Source organism: Fistularia commersonii, chromosome 21 (genome assembly GCF_037954325.1).
Source record: "Fistularia commersonii isolate RoL2024-O1a breed Wild chromosome 21, RoL_Fcom_v1.0, whole genome shotgun sequence".
Lineage (NCBI taxonomy): Eukaryota > Metazoa > Chordata > Actinopteri > Syngnathiformes > Fistulariidae > Fistularia > Fistularia commersonii.
Genome location: NC_141304.1, coordinates 15,082,516 through 15,106,421, shown reverse-complemented (window position 1 = coordinate 15,106,421; position 23,906 = coordinate 15,082,516). Strand labels below are relative to the sequence as shown.

Here is a 23,906-nt window from a genome sequence, read left to right as displayed (position 1 = left end):
CAGGTGCAGCCACAGCGTACGAGCGGGACGGATGTGTTTGGTATAAACCATAAGACGACACGAAGGATCCTTCAAAAAGGTACGGTCTGATGGAATTGTAGAGCAGGGGTGTCAAACTCATTTTCACCGAGCGCCACGTGTAACGGTAACAGTCGGCTGGAAGGATAATTTTGGCCTTCTTAGCCCTGTGTTTGGTGTCAAAATGCCTAAGATCGTGATCTTTATTTTCAGTGAGGGCATGACATGACGTGCAACGGTTACAGTATTAATGTAACTTAATGTAAAATAAATGTAGCTTCTCCTCAATGCTCAATAACTCATTTATTACTCATTCAAATCCAAAATTTTATATATTAGTGCAAATGCATATGTAACATATTGGCTTTTAATTCATGGATAATTTCTTGTTTTTCTGGAAGAATAACTTGCATATTTACCTGTGTTTGGTGTCAAAATGTCGGCGTAGATTTTACTCTTTGACAACCGATGCTGCCTCATTACACAAAAACATTAGTTTTTTTTCTCCTTGAAGCACAAACATTTCCTGGCCTTCCCATCTTTCTTGAAACAGCATTTCCATCTGCAGCAACTTTTCACTTCCTGGACATTTAGGGATCATTTGTATTTCTCAGTTCCACTTGTTGAAAATGGCATTGATGTGGATAAACTGCGATCTAAGCGAGGACACCGTCACTTTGTGTGTAACATGATTGGCATGAGTTATGGGAAATGTAGTTTTTTGTCAATGCAGGTGTGTGACTTCTTTTCATGTTCTCGGGGGCCAAATGTGGCCCTCAGGCCTCAAGTTTGACACTTATGTTGTAGATAGTTATGACGGTATAATGGTAAGAATTGAAGCTAACAAGACAGCTAACTGAAGAGCAGGTGCAGGAAATGCACACACACACACACACACACACACACACACACACAAAGCGCAGTAATTCCATGTCAGTAAAGTTTAATCAATGATATAATAGCCTCGTTTGGTACCTTAGTCTACTTGTCGCTCAACTGATGGCAGGATTTTTGCCCAATTTGCATACCGTGATGATCTTAAAACAGAAGAAATGTGTTACGGCCCTAATATTTTACAGCATTTATTGCTCGTCAAAATCTGATATTTCTATTTCTAATCATTTTCCTCTAAATGCCCCGCAGATTATTTCCCCATAGGCAAACTTTAGCTGATAGTTGCAGTGTCACCATGTCAGACAGCGAAAGGGAAAGTGAGCCTTCCACGAAGAATCGCCCGGAGGCGTCGGACGTGAACGACGTGAACACAAAAACAATTGGAGAAGACACGGGGGAGAGTTCAGCGGGTCGTGAAAAGGACCGTACAAAGCTGGATGGACCTAAACTCCAACTCTCCTCTCACATTGGAGAGCTGACCCGAAAGTTGGAGTTGGCTGAAACGGCGCTGAGGAGCGAGATGCAGCGGGAAGATGAGGTGACGGCCGCTAACGCTTGTCAAAGAGAGCGAGCGTCGGCGCTTCTGCAAGAGATAAAAGATTTAGCCCAGAGCCACAGCGAGCGGGTGCTGCAGCTGCTCGACGAAGAACTCGCTCCGGGCGAGGCCAGGATACGCGGCAGAGTTCAGCGGGCCGCCCAGCTGACCGAGCAGCTGAGAAGCGTCTCGCTCAGAGCAGAGTCGCTTCTGAACGAGGACGATGAAGCCGTTTTTACCGGCGAATTTCAGAGTTTACAACATCGCATCGTCAAAGCGATGCAGAGCCCTCTCGGGGAAAAAGAATGCGACTATTGGGAATTCAAACTCCTTCCGGCTCGAGTTTGTCCCAAGCTGAAGCTGATAAACGCCGATCTAAAGGAGAGACTTGGCTCAATCCAGCACTCTCTTCACAACGCCCTCAACCCGTCGGAGGTGACCTTCGACCCGGAAACGGCTCATCCCAATCTTATCCTCTCAGAGGACTTGAAAACGGTGGCGTTCAGCGCTACTAAACAGCCGTACCCTGCCTCTCCTCAGAGGTTCACCAGCTTCCTCCAGGTTCTCAGTAGCCAGACGTTCTCCGAGGGCGACCATTGCTGGGAGGTGGAGCTGGAAGGATCTCCGTGGATAATCGGCGTATGTGAAGGTGGGAAGCTGCAGCGGAGCGGCATTCCCTCGGCTCTTGAGAGCAGCCGGAGCTCCTGGTGCCTGATGTGGTTCAATAATTTGCTGACGGCGTACGAGCGCGGTCGAAGCGTCCCGCTGAAGAGGACCACCGTGTCGCGCAGGTTAGAGATCAGGCTGAACTTCAAGACACACAGTCTGAGCTTCTTCAACATTAGCCCGTCCAGCGGGAAGACCCACGTGTACACGTTTGAGGAGAACCTAACCGAACCCGTGCACTTGGTGTACAGGATGATAGCGGGGACCCCAAAAGGGCGCGTCACCATTCTTTCGCATTCGTAAATGTACGTCTGTGCATGTTCGCCGTCAAATATTGAATGTCCCATGTTTTTCTTTTTTTATTGCATATCAGTGCCTTATGCATTAAACACGCTGCTTCAAGTGATTTATTTAAGTGGAATATTTATGCATACTTTATGTTTTAAATGTCTGGAATGGTACGTATTAAAAAAACTATGGATTGTTTAACTCATAGGGTTACCATGTTTGATTTGCAAAAAAAGAGGACACTACACTTCGAGATACTTAAAAGATACTGTAAGTTTTCTTATAACTTTTATATATTTAAGGTACTTTTCAGTTATACCACAAAATAAGGTCTCTTCATAATCGAAGATACAAAGTAATCCATATCCAGTCTCAAAAGAAGAGAAAAAAAGTAACTGTCTAGTATTAGACAAATACAAAATATATCTTCCTGTCTTTTTTAATGTGCCCCACAAGAAAAAAAAAAAAAACACGCCTTCAATTATTATTTACATCCTGCTTTTTTTCCCCTTATTTCTCCTCGTCTGCACACCCATATCGCTGATCTCTCCCAGCACTTTTCATTTTTCAACAAGAGAAGTATAACAATCTTTGCAAGATGTCCTTGAAATTGTGTTAGAACCACCATTACGGTACAGTAGTTTTCCGTGGAAAGCGTAAATAAATATAAATACGCGCTAAACGGTCCTATGCAACACAAAAAAACGGACATTTTGGAATGATTTATAGCCCCTTTCCGTCGAGAAGGAAGTGAAAAGAGGAAGTGTCCGTTGGAAAGAGGGAGTTTGTGCACTCTTATCAAATTAGCAGCAACGTAATCACACAATGTCAACAAGCGGCCCCTTGCCCCGGAAGTCTCGCGTGATCTCGCGAGATCCCGTACTGCGAGTCTGGTGAGACGTCAGCTGACCGCCGAGGAAATTTGTTGACGAACCGCCCCAGCGATGTCCACAAAGTAGTGACCGATGTGTCGATCGCCCTCGGAGCACCGCGGCGTGCGAAACATGCGTTTTACAAGACTTTAGAGCTCCGTCACCCGTGAAAACCGAGCCTCTTGAGTCGGTAAGAGTCCCGTGTTCGCGGAGGAACTTGTCGCCGCTGAGGTTGAATCCTATTTAGCGTCATTGCGCTAGGTGTCATGTTTGTTTTGACGGGTTGCTAGTTTTTAAGCTAACTGCTAAGCCGCGGAGCGCTGCTCGTGTTTTGGGGGTTTATTTATCCGGAAATTAAAGTTCAGAAATATTAATTTAATAATCAAGCACATCGTCCGCTAAAGTTAGCTACAATAGACTGGTAACTAGCATGAGCGAAAGGGATAGTTAAGCCATGGTGTCGGTCACACGAGTTGGGTTTATCCACGTACCGTGATAAATTAAGGAGTTATTTTCGTGTTTACTTTTTATTTGTTGATTTCGACACCGATAATTACCGCGTTGGCAAAGGTTAATAACATATGGGTTGCCTCAAACATGATGTAATAACCACACATGGTTAATAACGAAGCTGTTGTTCTTACTTAAGGTTCTTGCTGGAGCTCTGACAGGTGTCAGCACACTGACCTGTGTTTCCTCTTTGCTTAGTTTCATGTAAGAATAGGAGTTAACCTCTTGTGTTATTGAGACTTAAGTGAAGAGTGAGGAATAAAATGTCTGTAGAGGTGTAATTAATGCCTGATTTTTCCTCACCCCCTCAAAAAGGCCCCGACACCATGCTAGCCACAGTGACTGCTGTGGTTAGGTTTGCCCAATACAATGGAAGCGTCTCGCCCACACCGCTGGCAAACACAACTGCCTTCCCCACGTGGCTTCCTGATTCTGAAACCAACATAACCAAGCCTCACAAATGTCTACAAGTTTTGTACGAGGATGTAAAAGACTCCAGGTAATGCGCCTCCGAACGAAACCCACATGTAGCGGCAAAGCGGTGGAGATGAACCTGCTACATGTCAGCGGATAAGAACGACCCTCCTCTCGCTTATCTCCGTGTCTTAGGGTGCGGTTCTGGGACATTCTGCTGCTAGTGCCTAATGTAGCCTTCTTCATGTTCCTGATGTGGAAGCTGCCTTCAGCCAGGGCAAAGATTCGAATCACCTCTAGCCCCATCTTCATCACCTTTTACTTGTTGGTAGGATGCAAAAGATTGATGTTTGAGCGCTCTACATCCAATTTACGGCTCACGAAGAACAGCGATGTGCAGTTTTAACCTCTGGTGTTGATCCCGAAAAGTGGATTGGACGCTTTTCAAGGCCATTCTCTGTCCCTCCTCAGTGGCAGTTACACACCTTAACTAGAAATATTTTGCACCTTTCTTGTTTTTCCAGTAACATTTCAGTTTTGGTTACATAATGATCACTTTAACCACGACCGAGAGAGGATGTTCGGGAGCACTCGTGATGTGATGGTAGAATGTTTGATGGCGCTTGCATGCTGTGCATTTCTCAGGTATTTGTTGTAGCAGCAGTTGGAATCACCCGGGCCATTGTGTCCATGACTGTCAGTGCATCCAGTGCCGCCACCATCATTGACAAAGTAAGAAGGCATAGATTTTTTTTTGCAAAAAATAGAGCGGAAAAGGTGCGAGCAGTGTTCCGAATCCAAAAGCTTCACCGGTTAGATGTAAAAGACCGAACAAAACAAGAATCAAAAAAAGGTGCCGAGTACGCCGTCCGCAAATGTACACCAACAAACTGGTCATTTTCAATCCTTATAACTAGATTCTAAACCCAACAATAGGATGGACTATAATATGAGCAGATACTGCGTCACTGAATCAGTCCCATGACCTGACTCAAGACATGGATCTTGTACTCTGTTGTGTATTTGTAATGGGAAAAGTTGTCATTAGAAACTTTCAGTGCTGTTAACTAAGTGAATACTTCCAGGTGCATGTGACTAAATGTCTGAAGATTAATTGTGTGTCTGTTTTTGTCCTAAACTGGCTTTTCTCTAACTACCAGCATTGTAATATACAGCAGTGGCTGATATTTTTATGCAGAGATAATCTGTGGCTAATTTCAGCATCTGTGCTGAGCTCCTATTGAATTAGCAGCAGCTGCTTTTCACAGATGCTCCTTTTACTGCGTACGACCAGAGGGCCTGGTGGGAGCTTCAGCATGACTTTGCATGGCTTCCACATAAAAGGGGAAAGGCATGGTTGACATTTTTCGCATACCAGCCAGATCCCTATGGACACAGACATGGACAGTGTTCCCATAGCGCACTGAAATATTTGCACTTTTTTAAACAATGCATACATATTGCACACGCATATGTCGTTTTCCCAAGAACCATTTTGCTATAAATTTAAACGTTTTGCAGATTTGTGTGTGTTCTGCTTGTGGGGATTCTCACGGCGGTCGTTGTCTCCCTCCCCCAGGTGTTATGGGAAATCACCCGCTTCTTCTTGCTGGCTATCGAGCTCAGCGTTGTCATTCTGGGACTGGCTTTCGGTTAGTTTGCCTCACGCTTTCAGTTCTCGTTGTACAGTACATGTTCTGTGTTTCCGTTTATGGTCATGTGATGCGTGTCACCGTTTCAGCCTTGAATTCCCCTCTTGGTTTGTCAGGTCACCTGGAGAGCAAATCCAGTATTAAACGTGTGCTGGCGATTACCACGGTGCTGGCGCTGGCCTACTCCATCACACAGGTTATTACAGATGATGCAAATTGAAATCATATATCGGACTCGAATGACATATAAACTTAACAGTAAACTGGTAGACGGCACTGATAGTAAAACTGACCTTGAAGATCTTTGTCCCCAGGGCACACTGGAGATCCTCTATCCAGACAGCCACCTGTCTGCCGAGGACTTCAACATCTACGGCCATGGAGGACGGCACTTCTGGTTGGTCAGCTCCTGCTTTTTCTTCCTGGTCAGTAACCGACGGCAATAGTAGGCAAAAAAATGACCAAAAACTCACTCTTAACCCGTCCCCTCGTCACTCATGTGGTTCTTTCTCACAGGTGTACTCTTTGATTGTCATCTTGCCAAAAACTCCAGTGAGGGACAAGATATCTCTTCCATGTAGGTTTTGGTGCTTTGGCCAGAAGTGAATCATGACACATGAGAAAAGCGGCTTTAGGTTACGTTTAAATACGATCAAGGTGGAGATTCGTCCCAATTAGGATGATCTCCACTGTCCCGTGTTGTTTCTCTGTTACTCATTAAACTTTGTTTGGCGTGCTCTGTCCAGCTAAGAGGAGCTTCTACGTGTACGCCGCCATCCTGTCATTGCTGAACCTTGTCCAGGGCTTGGGCAGCGCTCTGCTCTGCGCTGGAATTATAGAGGGACTTTGGTCAGTATAAATCTCGTGAAACGGCAAATATGTGCGTGTTTCCTGTCTGGATCTCCAGGCCTCGGCACGTTCTTTGTATACTTTGGACGCAAACCAACTTGTCTTTGTGTTTTCTGACAGCTGTGTTGATGTGACCACTTTCCTGTACTTCTCTGCCTTCGCTCCGCTCATTTACGTCACATTTCTCAAAGGCTTCTTCGGGTAAAGAGCTCGCTCCGATAAATTAGAAGAGGGGAGTTGCACTTCTGTCGAAGGGATCAGTAACCCCCCCTCCACGCTCTCGTCTCTCCCCCTCCACACAGATCAGAACCCAAGATCCTCTTCTCCTACAAGTCACAAGTGGACGAAGCGGATGACAGCGACGTCCACCTTCCTCCAACCGTTGCCACCACTCTTGGCCGTAAGGAGTTGACCGACCAGGGCCTGTACTACTCCTCCACCCAGTTTGATGGGTCCGGGCCGGGCGGCGGCGGCGGCGGCACGATCGGAGCTTACCTCGACGATGTTGCCTCCGGGCCCTATGGGTCCAGCAGCATCAACAGCATTGAAGCTGACCGCTGGAGGCCCGTCAATGCGTGAATTATTGTGAAAGCAGGAATGTCATGCTATTGGATGTAGGCGCACGAATGTACGATGCCGAGCAGTGACGGACAAGGAGAAAACCAAGAACGTAGGTGGACAGACGAAAAGTAATTTGGGTCTTCCCGGGAAGGCCGGAACAGGTGTAGAAGTGGAACTATTGAGACGTCGTGTCGTCTGTCCAGTTTTATCTGGAGGACCGTGATTTGCGCACCTGCCTTTGTAACACAGCTGCCAGAGTGCACTGTTACTGTTCATCTCCATGGCACCGAAAGACGCCATACGAATCCTGTTCCAGGGAGCTCGCTGACTTGTTTCAGCGCAATTGCTGTCATTCTGCCTTTCAGCAACAACAGCCCTTTTTTTTTCCCCCCCAGCTGTTAGGATTAATTTACATTTTAAAAGCCCGGGTCTGTCAGGTCTAACATTCTTTCAACGAAAATGTCACGTGTACATTCCAACTTGATGCTTTGAGTCACGCCATCCTAAATGACTGTTGTCTGCTGTCTTGTATTGATTCCACTGGCCGAGCTGTTTGTTTTGTGAATCGCCACGCCACACAGTACCGGCGCAAGGACTCGCGTTGTTTTGTTCTGACAAGTGTGTATTTTCATTTTCTGAGCTGACGGCTGGGATGTTTATCCAGCAAAAGGCTTCAGCGCAATGTGCGGTAATGCGACGCGATAAGGAGATTGCATGGAACGACATTCCATGGTTCAGATCACCAAAAGCATCTGTGCTCACAAAAGGATGACTCATCTTCTTATTTTGCCTTTATTTATTTAAGAGCCCTTCTCATACCAAATGAATAATTTTTGCAATTGAAAACTTAACATTTGATCAACATTCCTGTCTTTTTGTATTCCAAATTACACATTATCAAGTGTCTCGTCCCATTAAAAGTATTTTTGCTGTTCTGTATTTCAGCCCCCATCTTGCTGCTAAGTTGTTGTTGTTGTTGTTGTTAATGTTGTTGTTGTTTTTGGTTTTGGTTTTTGGATGTTCAGCCTTTTTAATAATGTTCGATGTAGTGGACCATTAACAACATTGTTTAGGTTTCTGACTCTAGATGATGTAATGGATTTAATTTTATCATTTTCATGCTTTCATTTCTCCTGCATCTGAAAAAAGGATGCTCCATGAGTGATATTTGTGTTGAAAATGAGAGACTTTTAGAACCATCTAAAGAAAAAAACAAGTGCAAATGGTGAAATTGGTTTTTCTAATGATCAGTTGTTCTTAATTTATTCTGGCTAAACATTTGAAGACAACATAATGCATACTTCTATCCAGCTATAATACTTTTGAAAAGAAATATAACATGGTATGTGAGTGTGTGAAAATTGAAAAATATTTGACATGACAGTATCCCAGCATTTAATCAAGTATTATTCATACTCTGTGCTCACCTGTATGCTGGAATTAACTTCAGGTTTACATTTTTTCCATCATAAAGTAATAACAAAGTAAAAAAAAAAAGAGCTTGTCTATTGAATTATTTATATTCAAATTCCAGTGTAGGTATGCAGTGCTGTATTGTTGCATCATATCAATAATTGGAAAATCAGTTTGCAGTTATATGCATTATGCCATTATATTCTTCTCCAATGAGTTGAAAAGATGCTGAATGGTGATTCCTTTTTTTTTTTTTTTTTTTTTTTTTGCAAACAATCTGTATTTTGCCTTTGTATTCCAGTACACTGATTGTAATCAAGTCTGGCCCTGTTATCGGGATGGGTACATGACGTAGAATAAACCGTGGCCGTAACTTATTGTCTCAGCTTTCTTTTTTGGGTTGTTTAGGGTGTTAAAAATGGAAATAAATCCTGTTTTTCAGTTTTTTTAAAAGGTGTTTCGCTTTCATTTTTAATTGGAGTTACAAGAAAATATCTACAAGTGGAAACTCATGTTGCACCAAAATTGGACTACATTTCCCAGCAGCCCCGCGCCTTGATGACAAGCTGCGCTAGCTAGCATCGTCTTTACCCAATGATTTAATCGAACCAATTAGCTTAAAGAAAACTGCAGCGCAGGAGTGACCTCTGTTTCAGCGTTTTTAAAGGAACACCGGTCGCTTGGGAAGCGAACCGGTTCGCTGTCACCCAAATGTGTCCGTTATAACACCCATACGGCTTTATTATTTATTTTAAATTAATATCAAAACATTTATTTTAACAGTCGACATGGGTGGGAACGGGAGCACCGCGAGGAAAGTGTCGTTCGGACTGGACGAAGACGAGAAGGTCACAGTAATTGAAGGGGTGAAGGTATTTAAAATGACATTATTGACGTTGATAACCTTGACAAATATGAAAGAAAAACTCCGCTGTTTTATTATATATGATGATCAAGGTTCGATATTGTAGCTGTGTTCATGCTAGCCGCGTTGTCAGGTCGTGTCCTGAAATGAACCCGGCCGGTTATCTTCTTCCACCCCCCATGTTTTTGCTAGCATTAAACGCCCCTTCCCCTCCGTTACTAGGCAACGGCGTAACGATTTACGACCCCCGGCGAGGTGTTAAAAAAAAAACCCACCAACACATGGTATTAGCAACAAACTGAGACTCCAGTGCTATAACATTCACGCTGTGGCTACATTTCCCCCTACATGACATCGCTGCTAAGGATTAGCTTGGTTTGCTGTTTCAACACAAAAACAGTTTGAATTGCACACAAGAGGTGCTTCTCCAAGTTCATGCAAGATCACAGTTCTGGAAGCAGGACATTTTGCTGATTGTATAGCGAAGGGATTGTGTTTATATGCACATTGACATATGTGCACATTCTGTATATCGATGGCTGGAATGCAAAACGTCCTGTCTGAAAAAAAAACACTTTTTTATTTGATTTATAGTGTGATCTTTGTTAAAGACATTCAAGAATATTCTATTGTTCACAGACTGTATTTAAGAATAAGAACAACTTTATTTATCCCGAAGGAAATTGTTGTGCCAGTGTTTCAAGTAAAACATGACAATAATAAATAATAGTAGGAAGGAGGGAGTAGAAGAAATACAAATAAAACCATAACGGGTCAAAGTCAAGGCTATAAAGTGTTTTAAGGTATTAAAAAGTACAAAGATTTGAATATTCCCTTCGGCTGAAGGAAGAGGAATGAAAAAGTCTGATAGCCTCAGGTAGGAAAGACCTCCTGTGGCGTTCAGTGGAGCTCCTTGGTGGTAGCAATATACGACTGAAATTTCTATGTTATAATTTAAAAATACATAGCATGTATTTTTACCACTGACAATGCAGATAAATGTTGTTTTCCTAATTTTTCCTGCTTCATTGTGCACATAGGAGTTCTGTCATGTGACATTTATGTCAAAAGAAAGGGTGGGATTATCTTGCAGATAGACTGAAAATGTGGATCCGTCCCATTTCTCACCATTCAATGCAGAAACCCCCAAAAATTTGCAGCTAGGAGGTTTTGCATTCCAGCCATCGATATGTCTCAGCCTGTGTGTGTGTTCTCTCCATGAATCCCCATGTTCTTGTCCAGCTCTCAGATGACGTGCTCAAGCGGATGAGGGAAGCCCAGGTGGCTGAAAGCTCCAACACACCTCCACCATGCAAGCCTGACAGTCCCAAACCGCCATCAAGTACGTTCCTCCTGTCAGGCAGCTTTGCTTTGCTGCAAGGAAGGCATGTGGCATTTGGTCTCTTATCAAACCTGGCATTTGCACTTGAGATTTAATCACAAGTGGAAAGACTTCAGCGGGCGTGTTATTATCTGCCGCATATTTTTTCACCTACAGACAACTTGTGATGGGATTTCACCTCTCTGTGTTGTACGAGTAAACACATGACCTCGTGCGTGTGTGTAAATAAACAGGTTTGTTATTTTTAACCAACGGAATGCAGCAATGCTCATCTGATTTAGTTCAGCGAAAACCGAGGGAATCAAAACAATCCAAACAAGGTCTCCTCGCTCGTTCCGAGCAATCAAAACCATCCCATCCGCGCAGCCTTTGTGGCATTTAACCTTGAGATTTTCTGGCTTTGTTTATTTTACACCAGCGCTGCAAGGTGCTGTAACGGTAGTAAATTTGGCTCCTGTTTAGAATCTGGTTTCAGGTTCTTCACAGGCGTGCAGCTAACCAACAATTATTTGAATAATTCAAGGATTCAAATTGTACATTGTCTTCTGAACACGAAGGAAATTTTTTTTCCCTTTGTGATGAAATCCTGTGCTGTTCGCAGTGAATACCAGATAGCGTCATGTAAGGATTAGTAACAGTTGTAGATTGCAAATGTGTCCTCAATTGGTAGACGATGGCAGGAGGGATGAAATAAAGGGTCCTGGTTGGGACTTTATTTTATTTTGTTGTTTGCTTTGAGAGTGCCAATAGAGAATTTTGTAGACCTAGAAAAGGCATACGACAGGGTGCCGAGAGAGGAGTGGCGGGGAAGTAGGATAGACTGGTGCAGGACATGTATGCTTGCTGTGAGACAGTGGTGAGGTGTGCTGAAGGTGTAACAGAGAAGTTCAAGGTGGAGGTGGGACTTCATCAGGGATCAGCTCTGTGGCCCTTCTTGTTTGCAGTGGCTGACAGATGAAGTTAAACAGGAATCACCAGGGACCATGTTGTTTGCAGATGACATTGTGATCTGTAGTGAGAGCAGAGAACAGGTTGAGGAACATCTAGAGAGGTGGAGGTATGCTTCGGAAAGGAGAGGAATGAAGGTTAGTTGCAGCAAGACAGAGTATATGTGTGAATGAGAGGAACCCGGGTGGAACGGTGAGGCCACAGGGAGTGGAGATCAAGAAGTTGGACTTCGGAGAGCAATGGAAAGTGTGGAAAAGGGGTAAAGAAATGGGTTTAAGCAGGTTGGAACGGGTGGAGAAGAGTGTCAGGGGTACCATGCGATAGAAGACTATCAGACGACCAGAATGAAAGAAAAGGTGTACAAGACAGTGGCAAGAGCAGCCATGCTGTATGCTCTACAAACAGTGACAATGACGAAAAGACAGGAGGCCAATGTGGAGGTCGCAGAGATGAAGATGTTTAAGTTTTCTTCGGGAGTGACCGGGATGGATAGGATCAGGAATGAGTCCATCAGAGGGAAAGCACATGGTAGATGTTCTGAAGAGAAGGTCAGAGAAGCCAGACTGAGATGGTTGGGTCAAGTACAGAGGAGTGAATATATTGGTAGACGGATGCTGGAATTGGACCAAAGAGGAGATTTATGGACGTAGTGAAGGTAGTTGGTGTGAGAGAGGAGGATCCAGAGAATAGGGTTAGATGGAGAAGGTTGATTGCCTGTGGCGACCGCTGAAGGGAAAAGCCCAAAGGAAAAGAAGAAGAAGATATAAACAACTAATAACTCTGAACCGAAGTACCCATCTTTGTGGATACAAAAATCTGTTTGTTGTTCTTTCTTCTTAATTTTCATGGTCATCAGCATTGTGTCCATTCTAATTGGGGACAGCACTTATTCTCAATTTTTTTTAAAAATGTATTTATCTTTTTTATTTTTAGGTCCAGAACCTACAGGATCATCTGCTTCAGAACTGCAGCAAGAAATAAAAAAAAAGTGAGCACTTATGATTCCATATTTTTATTCGACCCCTGGCAACTTCTAGTTTTAACTCCTGTGGTGTCAATTTTAGCAGTGAACGCGTTAACTCACAGGAAGGTAAATTGTGCCTTCAGTGTTGACACGGTATGTCGAAAGTAAAGGTGAGACGCGTGTCGAAAAGCAGACATGCTGCCGACTTGAAGTGTTTCTGGGCGACACAGAGCATACGTGAAGAGAGACGTGTCAACACGGCTTATTTACTTTTCATAGACAGGCTGATGGAAAAGGCCCATATATCACCTGGATCCTCTTACCGTGTGAACACTGACCCGCTGTGCCGGCTCTGGAAAATTAATAATAACACGCGACGCATCGCTCGACTGCAAGCGACGTTTTTCACTCTACCATTCGGTCTTTCGATGACGAAAAGTCGGGTCCGCTCAGACGTGTATTACGAAGTCTTTGGCCGTATTTCATGCCGATGTCGATTTTATTTATAGCGATTCCAGAGCGTTCCGATAGGGACAGCGACAGAAAATCAGAATGATGAAAGACTCGGCAAAGACGTCAACGTAGCCTCGGGAAAACTCATGGAAATTTGCCGCATGATGGAAATACGGTGAATGTGCCTCAAGTTGTTCTTATCGTCCTTTTTATTCAGTTTTGGGTCTCACAAGGCCCCGGTGGAGGAGCAGCTGGCCACATTGGCCCAGAAGGAGAAGGATCCTCTGGCAACCACGGGTTTTGATTATCTGAGCCCTGCCCTGGTCGTCGAGAGAGCGAAGGCCCACGAGGAGAAGGAGAAGGCCAAGCTGCTGGTGAGTCCCGCTTGTCTCCCGTGGTTCCCGGTGGCGCCGGCTTCGCGATCACGTCGACAATGTTGATGGTATATCACAGCGACGACCCTATGTATCCCATTATTTTACTTTTGAACCGCCGACGTGGCACGCCGCTCCGTCTCATTTGTGGATCCCACGCATGCAAAAAAGTGTTTCGACAACGAACCCGGACGGACGGATGGTACGGTACGACCGTATATTTAGGGAAGACGGCGACAACAGAGTGGCAGTTTAATTTAGGGCTTTGAATGAGAAGGAAAGGTTGAACTGCTGAGAAAGATTATCATTGGGATATTAATTATTAGTTCCAACTGAGTGACACGCCAGGATGTAGCAGAGATTACATCTCTTGAGCTCCGGCTTAATACTCAAAAGACCGCAACCGGGCGCGGCTTTTTGTACGTGTCGTGTACGCCCGTATAAAACCGATGGACACGTTGATTGCGGGTATTGAACGACCTCTCGCCGGCAGAAATAATAACCTTCGCTCTTCCCTTGAAATGAACATGTGTTCAAGCGGCACGGCATCATGTTATCTGCATCTTTTTCTTTTTAAGCAGAGGGAACACGCAGCCTAAATCTCACAGAGCTGCCGCTCAGTCAGATTATCAGGCTAAACCTCTGCAATACCACAATACACGTGTTTGCGGATGTTTTTAGAATTGAGTTTGAGGGAAACTGCGTCCTCTTAGTTTTCCAGGGATACTTTGTGTATCATCCTTTTCTAATATATGTGAAATCTTCTCATTACATCACTGAATAATGACGAAATGATATAAAAAATGGTATCTCCAACAGCTAAGAAATTAACTCTGTACATGTTCTTCAGTCTTGAGTTGACAACAGCGCCCTCTAGTGGTGAAACTTCGAATTTCACCTCCACATGTCACCGGTATGAAATGAGATCCCGTGGGTTTTGAATGGAAGCGTTTCCTGCTTTTCCCAATTGTTTTCTAACACAGAAGCACAAAGAAAGGCTCAGCCGGTGCTTTCATTTAATAAACATCTCCACACGTTTAATCTTAGCGATGAAATTCAAATTATTTGCCACCCCTCATTAGAATATGCGATGGGAGTCGATGTGTTGGAGGAAAACGGACACAGGCGTAATAAACAAGCTGCCGACGGAGCTTGTAGCCAGACAATTTATCACATCAGTCAATACTGGATGAAAGCAGGCAAGTAGACTGCCGTCTTTGGCTATTGATCTTCCAGTAGATTCCCATTATCTGAGGGTGCTTATACGCATTAAGTCGTCCTGTTAACTCTCATGTTTCAGCAGTGACCTGACAAGAATTGAGATGTTATTGTTTTTGCACGCGTCCCTGCGCTGACATGATATTGAACGCTCCCTGCGATTACACTGGATTGTTTCACTTCTTGACACAAACCCTGACTCGCACATCGAGCGAGTGGAGAATTTATGAAATAAATAAATAAAATTGCTCTCTCCCCGCCTCGAGCCGTGTTGTGGATTTTGAAACCGCCGTGCTCCTATTTTTTGGCGCGCCGGCCTCGGGGCGGGTTCAGATGTCACCAGCTCGCAGGATGAGCCGTGATACATCGCCGGTCAATAATCCGATGGTTCCTCCCCGGTGTGTTTTTCTTCTCTCTTGCGCTCGGCTGTGGATTTCTAATAAACACCCCCCCTCTCTTATCCCATTGATTTGTCCTGTAGTGTCTGCGCGCCCAAGCAGCCGTAATGAATACAGAGCGAAGCCACTGGCTTAGCCTGCACTGATACGGGTGCCAAACATTTAATGATGTTACTTCACGACGAGAAAACTCAACAATGTCTCCGAACAGCGGTATTTTTTTAATTTATTTTTGTTTGTGTACTTTCTCTGGCAACGTGGACTGTCAGTTTGTGTCTGAAGAAGTCTTGTTTGTGCAAACAGAACGGGGGGGGGGGGTTGACAGTTTCCAGCAGCCATTGTTGTTTTGTACGTGGGAGGTGTGCAACAATACACCCAAGAAGTAACTTGTTTAATTTGACACACGACACACTCCATATGTATGTTTAGAGCACATGTGTCAAACATGTGTCCTGCGACAACGTCTTAAAATGTCCGATTGTCTTAAGATAAATAAGTTAAACGCGTGCATTGACCATAAACTACATTTCGATCAGGTTATCCGAGAAGTGACGGCATCCTGCCATTGTATCCACATCAATGCCATTTTCAACAAGTGGAAATTAGAAATACAAATGATCCCTGAATTGCCAGGGAGGGAAAAGTTGCTGCAGATGGAAGGCTGTTTCCAGAAAGATGTGAAGGCCAATACACGTTTGTGCTTCAAGGAGAAAAAGCGGTGCGTCTTTTGTGTTATGATACAGCGTCGGTTGTCAAAGAGTATAATCTACGTTGGCGTTTTGGCGCCAAACACGGAGCTAAGTATGCTAAAGTTAGCCTTCCAGAAAGACAACAAATTGTCCAAGAATGTGTTCACGAGAACACAGCAGCAGTGAAAGCTAGCTTTGTAGCAGAGCAACTAGTAAACATAACTTTTATTTTACATCTATACGAATGCATATGAAACATTTTGGATTTGAATGAGTAATAAATTAAGGAGACTGTAACTGTTACAGTTCCATGTGGCCCTCTGAGGGCAACCCTCATGCTGATGTGAAAGGAATCTAGTAATACGAACGCCATGCGGTTCATCGTTTACACGAGACCGCATTCACCGTTCTCACCGCGAGGCTTTAACCGGGCCATCGGGGGCAATCGGGAGGTCGGGTGTCTTGCCAAAGGGCACGTCTGCGTGCAGACGAGAGGTTGAATTTCACCTCCAAGAAATAGACGGGAGTCTCTCCCCGCAAACAGTACGAGGGAAACGGCGATACCGCGTGCCTCTTGAGTGTTTTTAGACTCCCAACTTTTTCACCTTCTCGTGTTTTTCCAGTGTGACCCGCTCGTCGCTGCTCAAATACCCGTCGCATCAAAGTGGCGCGTGGGCGTCGGCGTTTGAGAATATTCACATTTTTTTCAAAAGGAGCATAAGCAGAGGCCCGCTCATTATAAAATCACTTTTTCCTTCTTCACCTTGTCTCCAGAAGCAGCGACGCGACCCGAGGACTTCCAAGAGCCTCGATCCTCCCGCCGCTCCGCTTTCAAAACGGCGGGTACTTTGAGAGCTCGCTTTTCTATCACAGACGGAGGCAGTCATGCATAGACGCGCTCGAACGTGGACTGTCTTCAAGACATCAAAATACACAAATGCACACGTAGTGAACCCCCCCCCCCCACACACACACACACACAGCCTGGCACCCCACGGGCGCTCCAGGCTTCCCAGCATGGGGCCCGTGTGATTGCGTTCAGGTGAGGAGGAGGTGAGCGAGGTGGGGAAGCGGCGCCTGTCAAGAGAACCCGGCTTCTCCAGACATTGCCGCAGGCAGCCTGTCACAAACGCTCACATTAGCCATTTCCTCCCGTCTCAGCACCAACCACCACCACTGTGGACTATTTTTGTGCGTAAGGGTGTAACCGTCGGCGTGTACACCTGGGTGCAGCGCCGGTTTCGGCGTTGATTTGCGGCAGAGCAAAGCGTGCATCGTGGGATTTCTGCTCGCGAGGTTCATTTATAGTTCAGTCAAGACTACGTTCTTGTAGCATGGCGGGGAAAACGTGCAGGTATTTTTAGATCCGCAGGACTCGTGTTTTTTGGTTTGGACTTGGTTGAGGAGTGAATAATGGAAGAGCCCTTTAAACCAGAGCGGGCCGCCACTTTTATTTCCCTGCGTATTTTAAACGCCTCGGGCAAGACGCTGAACCGGGAGTTGCTCCCGACGACCTTGCTAGCGCCATGCTAGCGCCACCGCCGTGCAAAGCACCGCATAACACGAGAGTGCGTTAAAACACTCTTTATGATGAATTATTATGGCAAAATCAGCAGCAGCTGGCACATTATTGTTTCTACCACAACAATAGCACGCAGTCGAGGGAACCACCTTTACCTACATTTATATTTAGCTTTCTCCGGTTGGTGTCGACCCCGTCGTAAATTTAAATTTATCTCCCAACAGCAGCACCTGGCGTGACAACATTAGACAGATTAAGTTACACGAACAAAGCGGTCTGTTCTCCCGCTCTGCTTTTCCTTCATTAACACCTGCCGTGCCCGCTTCCCTCCCACAACTACGCTCTCTTGTCTCAGAGGTGTCATTTTTGCCGCTAATAAAATACAATTAGCATGCAGAGTCATCCGCCGACGAACTACTCTCGCACGTACGCGCCGCAACACCGGCAAGCATCTGCTGGAAGCCGCCGACAGTCAGAAGCTTCATAGGCCGGTGGGTGGATGGCTTGACTCCCTGTTTGTGCTTGTGAAGATGTTAGTTTGTTTACACGACATATATCAAGAGCGCGCGATCATTATCCTGTCGGCGAGAAGCGGCGGCCTCTTCGCTCCGGGTCCGAGAAGGAACGACACCCTTTGACACGCGTCTCTATTTCAAGAACGCCGCCATAATTACCTGTTTATATTAAAAAGAAAAGACGCAGCAAGAGATAGAAATGCAGAATGAAAGGGAGGGTTGCTACTGAACGTGACAGTTTGACTCCCACGCGTCGGTACCTGGACATGTTGGACGGCGGGGTTTGGATACCTGTGGACGCTCCCAGGAAGCTTGCAAGGGTTAGATCATCCTAAAATCACTTTTCTAATCTCACGAGCTTCTAAACCTGACCGGATGACGTGGGTATCACTAGGCTTGGGGGTAAAAAAAAACAACCAAAAAGCCAGTTTGATTTGCTGATATCGTGTTCCTGCTGATTGAAGCGTCGAGCAGCATTTAAAATCAAATGAGCATCTGCAGATTCCATCACGTTCGGGCTGCGATAACTCGCATGGGACGGCCGACGTGGCCGCGGCGTTCACCTCCTCCGCCGAGGGCCTCGGTAATGGTGCACTCAAAGCGAAGTGCCATTAAGCCCCGCCGGGCCGCCGCGCCTGTCGTACGGCGAGTCCGCCATCCGGCCTGACGGGTCGTCCCCAAAGAGAGCCTCGTTCAGCGACAAACATTTGGTCAGAGAGCCGTAGGGTCTTTTACCGAGAGCAGTTTGGGAAGGAGTTAGCGCTCTTCTCCTGGCTGGATCCACGCTAACGCCCTGACACATAAGGCGGCGGTGCGGGCATTTCATTGGAAGTCGGCGCAACTTTCCGAGCTCGCTCACCCGCTTCCGGCCCTGCGACGGCATCAACGGCATCGGAGAGGAAGTCCGGCGGTGGCCGCTGACTCCCGAACACATCGTAATAACTAGCATATTTTCCCTTTTTAACACAGAAACAAGCACATGTGATGGTAAAGCTAAGAGAACTAGCGGATCACCTCCATCCAGCCTTGGCTGGTTGTCGCGGTCCACCTATCAAAAAGGAGAGCGGCTCACGCTGGCTTCCGACTGCGTTTTGGATCACAAACCACCGACATAGCCGCGGCGCTAAAACCTTATCTTTTCCGAAAACGTTGAAACTCACGGGTTTTGTTGAGCGACGCTCTGCACAAACATTCACTTGTGAAAAGTGTCAAGATTGGCCGGCTGATTAGCTGCCCGGCCGCGGCGCGCATCAGACAGAAGCCCTTCAGCACGTTCAACCTTGGACATGTGTACCGCCGATGTCGTCACACTTTAAATTCGAAAAACCGCATCCCATAATTGCAATTGGAATCGCGGGCTCATTTGTCCTTTTCCAGCCCGCAGGTTTGAAAACGTGATAGGAGTCACAAGTTAGCAAATACGGGTGGAATAAATGATTTGCCTTATTGGCTTTTCTTGACAAAAATCCCATTTAATGACGCGCCGCGTGCAAAAATCCGGACGTTTCTTTTTTCGCCGCGGCGTAAAACTCAGGAGCGATCTGTCATTTTCCGCTCCGTCTCGCTTATCAGATGATGCCGATCGGTTCTGCCGCGATCCTATCGCGTGGGAGTAAAGCGCTGTAATAGAAAGGACACCTCTGGCGTGTGTGAATGACGAAATCATCACTACAAAAGACGCGCCACGTGTGAAATGTTGCGTATTCCGTGCATGAAAGCGTCTCGACTCAAAGGCGTCTCTTAGAATCACATTTAAAGGACGGGGTTCTCTGATGTGCTTTTCAGGGTCTGGCTGATATCACATCGCCGTCATTTAGACTCGTGCAGGAACGCAACTTAAAGTATTTATTCAGATAGAAGACTCACACATGAAACACCCCTCACATGAAAGCATCTGTGTGTGCGTGTTTGATATTCAAGTCATTTTAATTCCTCGCACCTTGTATTATTGCCGCAGGCCATTTTATTTATTTTTTATATATTAATCTCAGAGTTGAAAATAGATGACTCCGTGTGTGTGTGTGTGTGTGTGTGTGTGTGTGTGTGCTTGACAGTTCACGACGAACCGTTAAAATCACCGGCAGGGAGATAAATTCGTTTTTTTTTTTTTTTTTTTGGTTTGTTTCTTTTGGATTCAAGATTCGACTTTTATCGTCATTACACAGGGTGCAAGGAAAATTACAAATAGCAGCTCTTAGGTTCAGTGGAATAAAAAAAAAAAAAAAAAACAACCTTAAAAAGCAGGACACGACACAACAATGCAACAATCAATAGCAGGATCTCTTGCTTAGACAGAACAAATATAAGACCAAAAATATAAGGGAAAATATAGAAAATATAAATAACAACTAGAAGAATAAACAGATAAATATGTAGAAAGTTTATTGCACTGGACTGTATGTGAGGTTCAAGTTTTAAGGGTTGTGTCGATTTTAGAGCGATGACCGTTTTGGGGTAAAAACAGCTTTTCAATCTATTCGTTTTTGTCTTGATTGTCCTAAACCGCCTTCTTGATGGATCTCTGAAGATGCTGTCGGCTCTCAAATGAAGTATGCCGTCATTTCCATTTCCATCAACTCTTTTCATCTTCAAATCCCCAATCTGATTGTGAGAGCGTTCTCAGCGGTCGGACGCGACGATGACCTTCCCTTGAACGTCTCCTCGCCGCTCCGGGCCCGAGCCAGACTGTTGTGTGGGCAGTTCTCAGTTGATCGTGTATCTCCTGTCATCACATCTATATCGGCGAATGTCAGCAGCAGGGTGTGTTTGCGTAGGAGGAATTATCAGCAGCGTTTATCTAACCCGTTTTGGAGTCCGACCCCCCGCCGTCCAGTTAGCGAACCCGTCATAGTTTGCGTTTTCTGAGCGAGAAGGTTCCTGGTTGGATTCCCAGAGTAACCATGTTCTCCTGATATCTGGGTGGGCTTCCTCCGAAAGTCCAAAGACATGCAGGAGGTCCATTGGGGACCGAACCACGTCCAGACGTGGACAGTTTATGAACGCCGGGGACGGATCGGCGAGCGGTCAAGGATAAACCTCTCGCCCAATGACGCCAGGGAAAGGCTCCGGTCCCCCAGCGACCCTGACGGCAGGATAAACGGGTTAGATAATGAAGGAACGAGTGAAAGTGCAGTAGTCGGGAAGGAAAGTGTGCGGCCGTGTTGTCAAAGAAACAGGGTGTTTTCAAGTTTTACCGCAGGTGGCCACTAGATGGCGCTGTTGTAGCACCTTATCTGCACGAAGGAATGGACGGATGATGCTTCTGCACAGCAACATGTTTGCCCTCATTCCCCCCCTTCACCCATCTTTGTATCTTTCTCTTTTCAACCCCTCCGTCCCCGTCGCTTGTTTGTGTGTGTGTGTGTGTGTGTGTGTGTGTGTGTGTGTGTGTGTGTGAGTGAAATGACTCGAGTGAAATATTTAACACAGTCTCGGAGAAAGAAGATGAAAGGCGGGGTGAAAAGATCAGTTAGACCCAGTGACTGGTGCCACCACCCCCGCGTGCACGCGCACACACACACTCACACACACACACACACATATAAACACACACACACACACACACACAAGGGGGAATAGCAGATGACGAGGATTAAACTGATCGCTAAATATACAGCCTTTCAATCACAAGATGTTCCTGCAATTCCCGCAGAACCTCCTGTGGCAAAGTCAGCGACGCCTGTTCTTCATCGCGGGATCGTCATCGATTATGTAAATACAATTTCGGAGAGATTATTGAGGCGTTTCTTCAAAACCTCACCCGCCGCGCCGTCAATCCCCGGCCAGCCTGTGGTTACTTTACGTCTCTCCAGAGGGTCTGCAGATGCTTGGAGGGTTTGTTTTGTAATACCAGATGGACACGTTGGGTCAGCTGTTCCCTAGATATCCCAAAGCATTCTGGATATGCATTGCTCTGCACTTGTCTCTTATTAAGAGCTCACACACACACACACACACACACACACACACACACTGGTTCCTCTAGCAACAGACTGTAGAATCCCACAAACGCAGACACAGATTCACACCTGGCTAAAGTAGCTGTTATCAGCCGGGACGATCACAGACCAGACATCTTTTCTGCATGTTAATGCGTCGAAGCCCTTTGTGCACGCTCCCACTCGCGTTCCTCCGTAATTGCAGAAGAGCGGCGGCGCTCTTTCGCCGCGGAGATCTCGATCGGCGCGGCGAGGAGGCGCCGTCCGGCAGGGGTCGGAGGACAAACGTGTAGGAGTGGATCCCGTCTCCCGGCCGCGATGTAATTGGACGGCTTGACAAGAGAAGGGAGCGCGCCGATGAGAATCGATGTTTTCTTCCGGATGCTTCTGGAAAAAGTTTGCGGTGATGCGTTTGGTGAGATTTCGTTCACATGCGAGTGGAGAAAGTGTTCTACCATCCTGAGAAGATCCCTGGATCCTTCTCGACTCCACCACGTCATTTAGTGGTGAACAAGTCTTGCATCCTAACTCCTTATTCTGCTTATTTTTGTTGACTTTTTTTATTATTGTCATTGCTTTTGTCACTCTTGTTTATGTTGTTTAGTTTTGGTTGATTTTCCCCCCTACTGTCGTTTTTTATTTTTTGCATTTTGTCGTCCATTCTATTCCTTGATATTGTTATTGCTGTTGTTCTTTCCTCTTCTGCCTATTTCTTCGTGAATGTCTTTTGCTACTTTCAAATTGTCTCTCTGTTTATATTTATATTCATACATATTGACGCTATTACTGCTGTGACAAACGCATTTCCCCTCTGAGGAAGTTTATCTTACCTTAATTCTGCACTACTATGTTTTCATGACGTCCCCCTGTAGATGGTCCCTTCTTTTACTGATGAGCCTCTAAATCAGGCTGGTCCAAAGTCCGGCCTGCGGGCCAAATGTGGCCCGTGTTCAAATGTACACCGGCCCGTAGCCTTTGTCATAAAATCAATAATATGTGCCTGCCGCCAGCCCTGTTGACCACAGTATAAACCACAGTGGACAAAAAGCTTTATTTCACCAGAAGATGGCAGTAGATTTGTAGCCACACACTCGCAGCGGTAAACTAAGGGCTCGAGGCATTGGATGATCCTTTCCAGCCCGTTTCAAAAATGGCACTGTAACTTAAAAAAAAAGGAAAGTTGACAGCGAAGGCCCGCGAAATACCGAAATACGAAACAACTGTTTCTGGCGGGAGACTGCGGCTGTTTTCAACGAATTCAACATCAAGAGGCACGACCAGACGAAAACAGGCTAACTATAATATGCTAACTGGGAACGAACGCTAAATGAGGTAGCAACGCTGCTCGGCAGGCACAGCAAACCCTTTCCTCAAAGTGAATTTCTTAAAAACCACGGGATGAAAATGGTGGAGAAAATTTGACCTGAGAAGAAGCGAGAGTTTGCTAATGTTTCCCTGGGTGGTAACACTGTTGTACGGAGAATTGAAGATATTTCATCTGACATTTAGAGACAATCGGCGGCAAAAAGAACAGTTTGCCTTTTTTTTTTTTCCCCCCGTTTGCCTTCGGCACTCGCACATTTTCACCTCATCAAATATGGCCAAAAAGTTTGGACACCCACGCTCTAAATGATACGTCCTCCTCCCTGCAGACGCAGTCTCCTTGGTCGCCGCTACTGAGTTGGATCTCCAGAAAAACCCTCTCCGTTTGTCCGCGTGCTTTTTTTCCAGCTTTTTTTTCCAGATATCCGCACAAGTTGCAAAACGAGGCCTAGTCTAACGGGTCTGGATCAGGCGCGCGAGCGTAAACCCTGCACGCTTCAGCGACGCCTCGGACGAAGGAAGCAACATTATGCATTTCATTGAAGATCCTATCGTTAAAAAGGCCGGACTCATCGCGCCGTTTCAAACCGACCCCGATAGAGAACGGGGCTCTGTTTTTCATTTTCCACTTGCGCGGTTACTGTCCGCCGCAATCTTTTTCTTCTAAATAGCTCTGACTGCTGCT

General features: G+C 45.7%; 3 protein-coding genes across 4 annotated transcripts in view; all 3 read left to right on the top strand.

Moving 5' to 3' along the window:
• Positions 1-11: 11 nt before the first annotated feature.
• trim107 (tripartite motif containing 107) lies at positions 12-2,585 on the top strand. Its single transcript, XM_086168383.1, has 2 exons — positions 12-79; positions 1,162-2,585. The coding sequence occupies exon 2, from the start codon at positions 1,208-1,210 to the stop codon at positions 2,414-2,416; it is 1,209 nt and encodes a 402-aa protein (XP_086024509.1). The 5' UTR covers positions 12-79; positions 1,162-1,207; the 3' UTR covers positions 2,417-2,585.
• A 736-nt stretch (positions 2,586-3,321) lies between these two features.
• Positions 3,322-9,045, top strand: tpra1 (transmembrane protein, adipocyte asscociated 1). Its single transcript, XM_086168109.1, has 11 exons — positions 3,322-3,463; positions 4,099-4,282; positions 4,393-4,525; positions 4,843-4,929; positions 5,777-5,849; positions 5,966-6,045; positions 6,164-6,274; positions 6,366-6,426; positions 6,596-6,698; positions 6,819-6,899; positions 7,001-9,045. The coding sequence occupies exons 2-11, from the start codon at positions 4,110-4,112 to the stop codon at positions 7,275-7,277; spliced, it is 1,179 nt and encodes a 392-aa protein (XP_086024235.1). The 5' UTR covers positions 3,322-3,463; positions 4,099-4,109; the 3' UTR covers positions 7,278-9,045.
• Positions 9,046-9,327: 282 nt separating this feature from the next.
• Positions 9,328-23,906, top strand: part of LOC147222429 (MICOS complex subunit mic25-a-like) — an 83,773-nt gene continuing 69,194 nt past the window's right edge. For both annotated transcript variants that reach the window (XM_086168086.1, XM_086168084.1), the window contains exons 1-4: positions 9,328-9,544; positions 10,780-10,879; positions 12,761-12,815; positions 13,462-13,618. In XM_086168086.1, the coding sequence (XP_086024212.1) occupies positions 9,461-9,544; positions 10,780-10,879; positions 12,761-12,815; positions 13,462-13,618 (396 nt within the window). In that variant the 5' untranslated portion in view covers positions 9,328-9,460. The remainder of the gene's footprint in view (positions 9,545-10,779; positions 10,880-12,760; positions 12,816-13,461; positions 13,619-23,906) is intronic.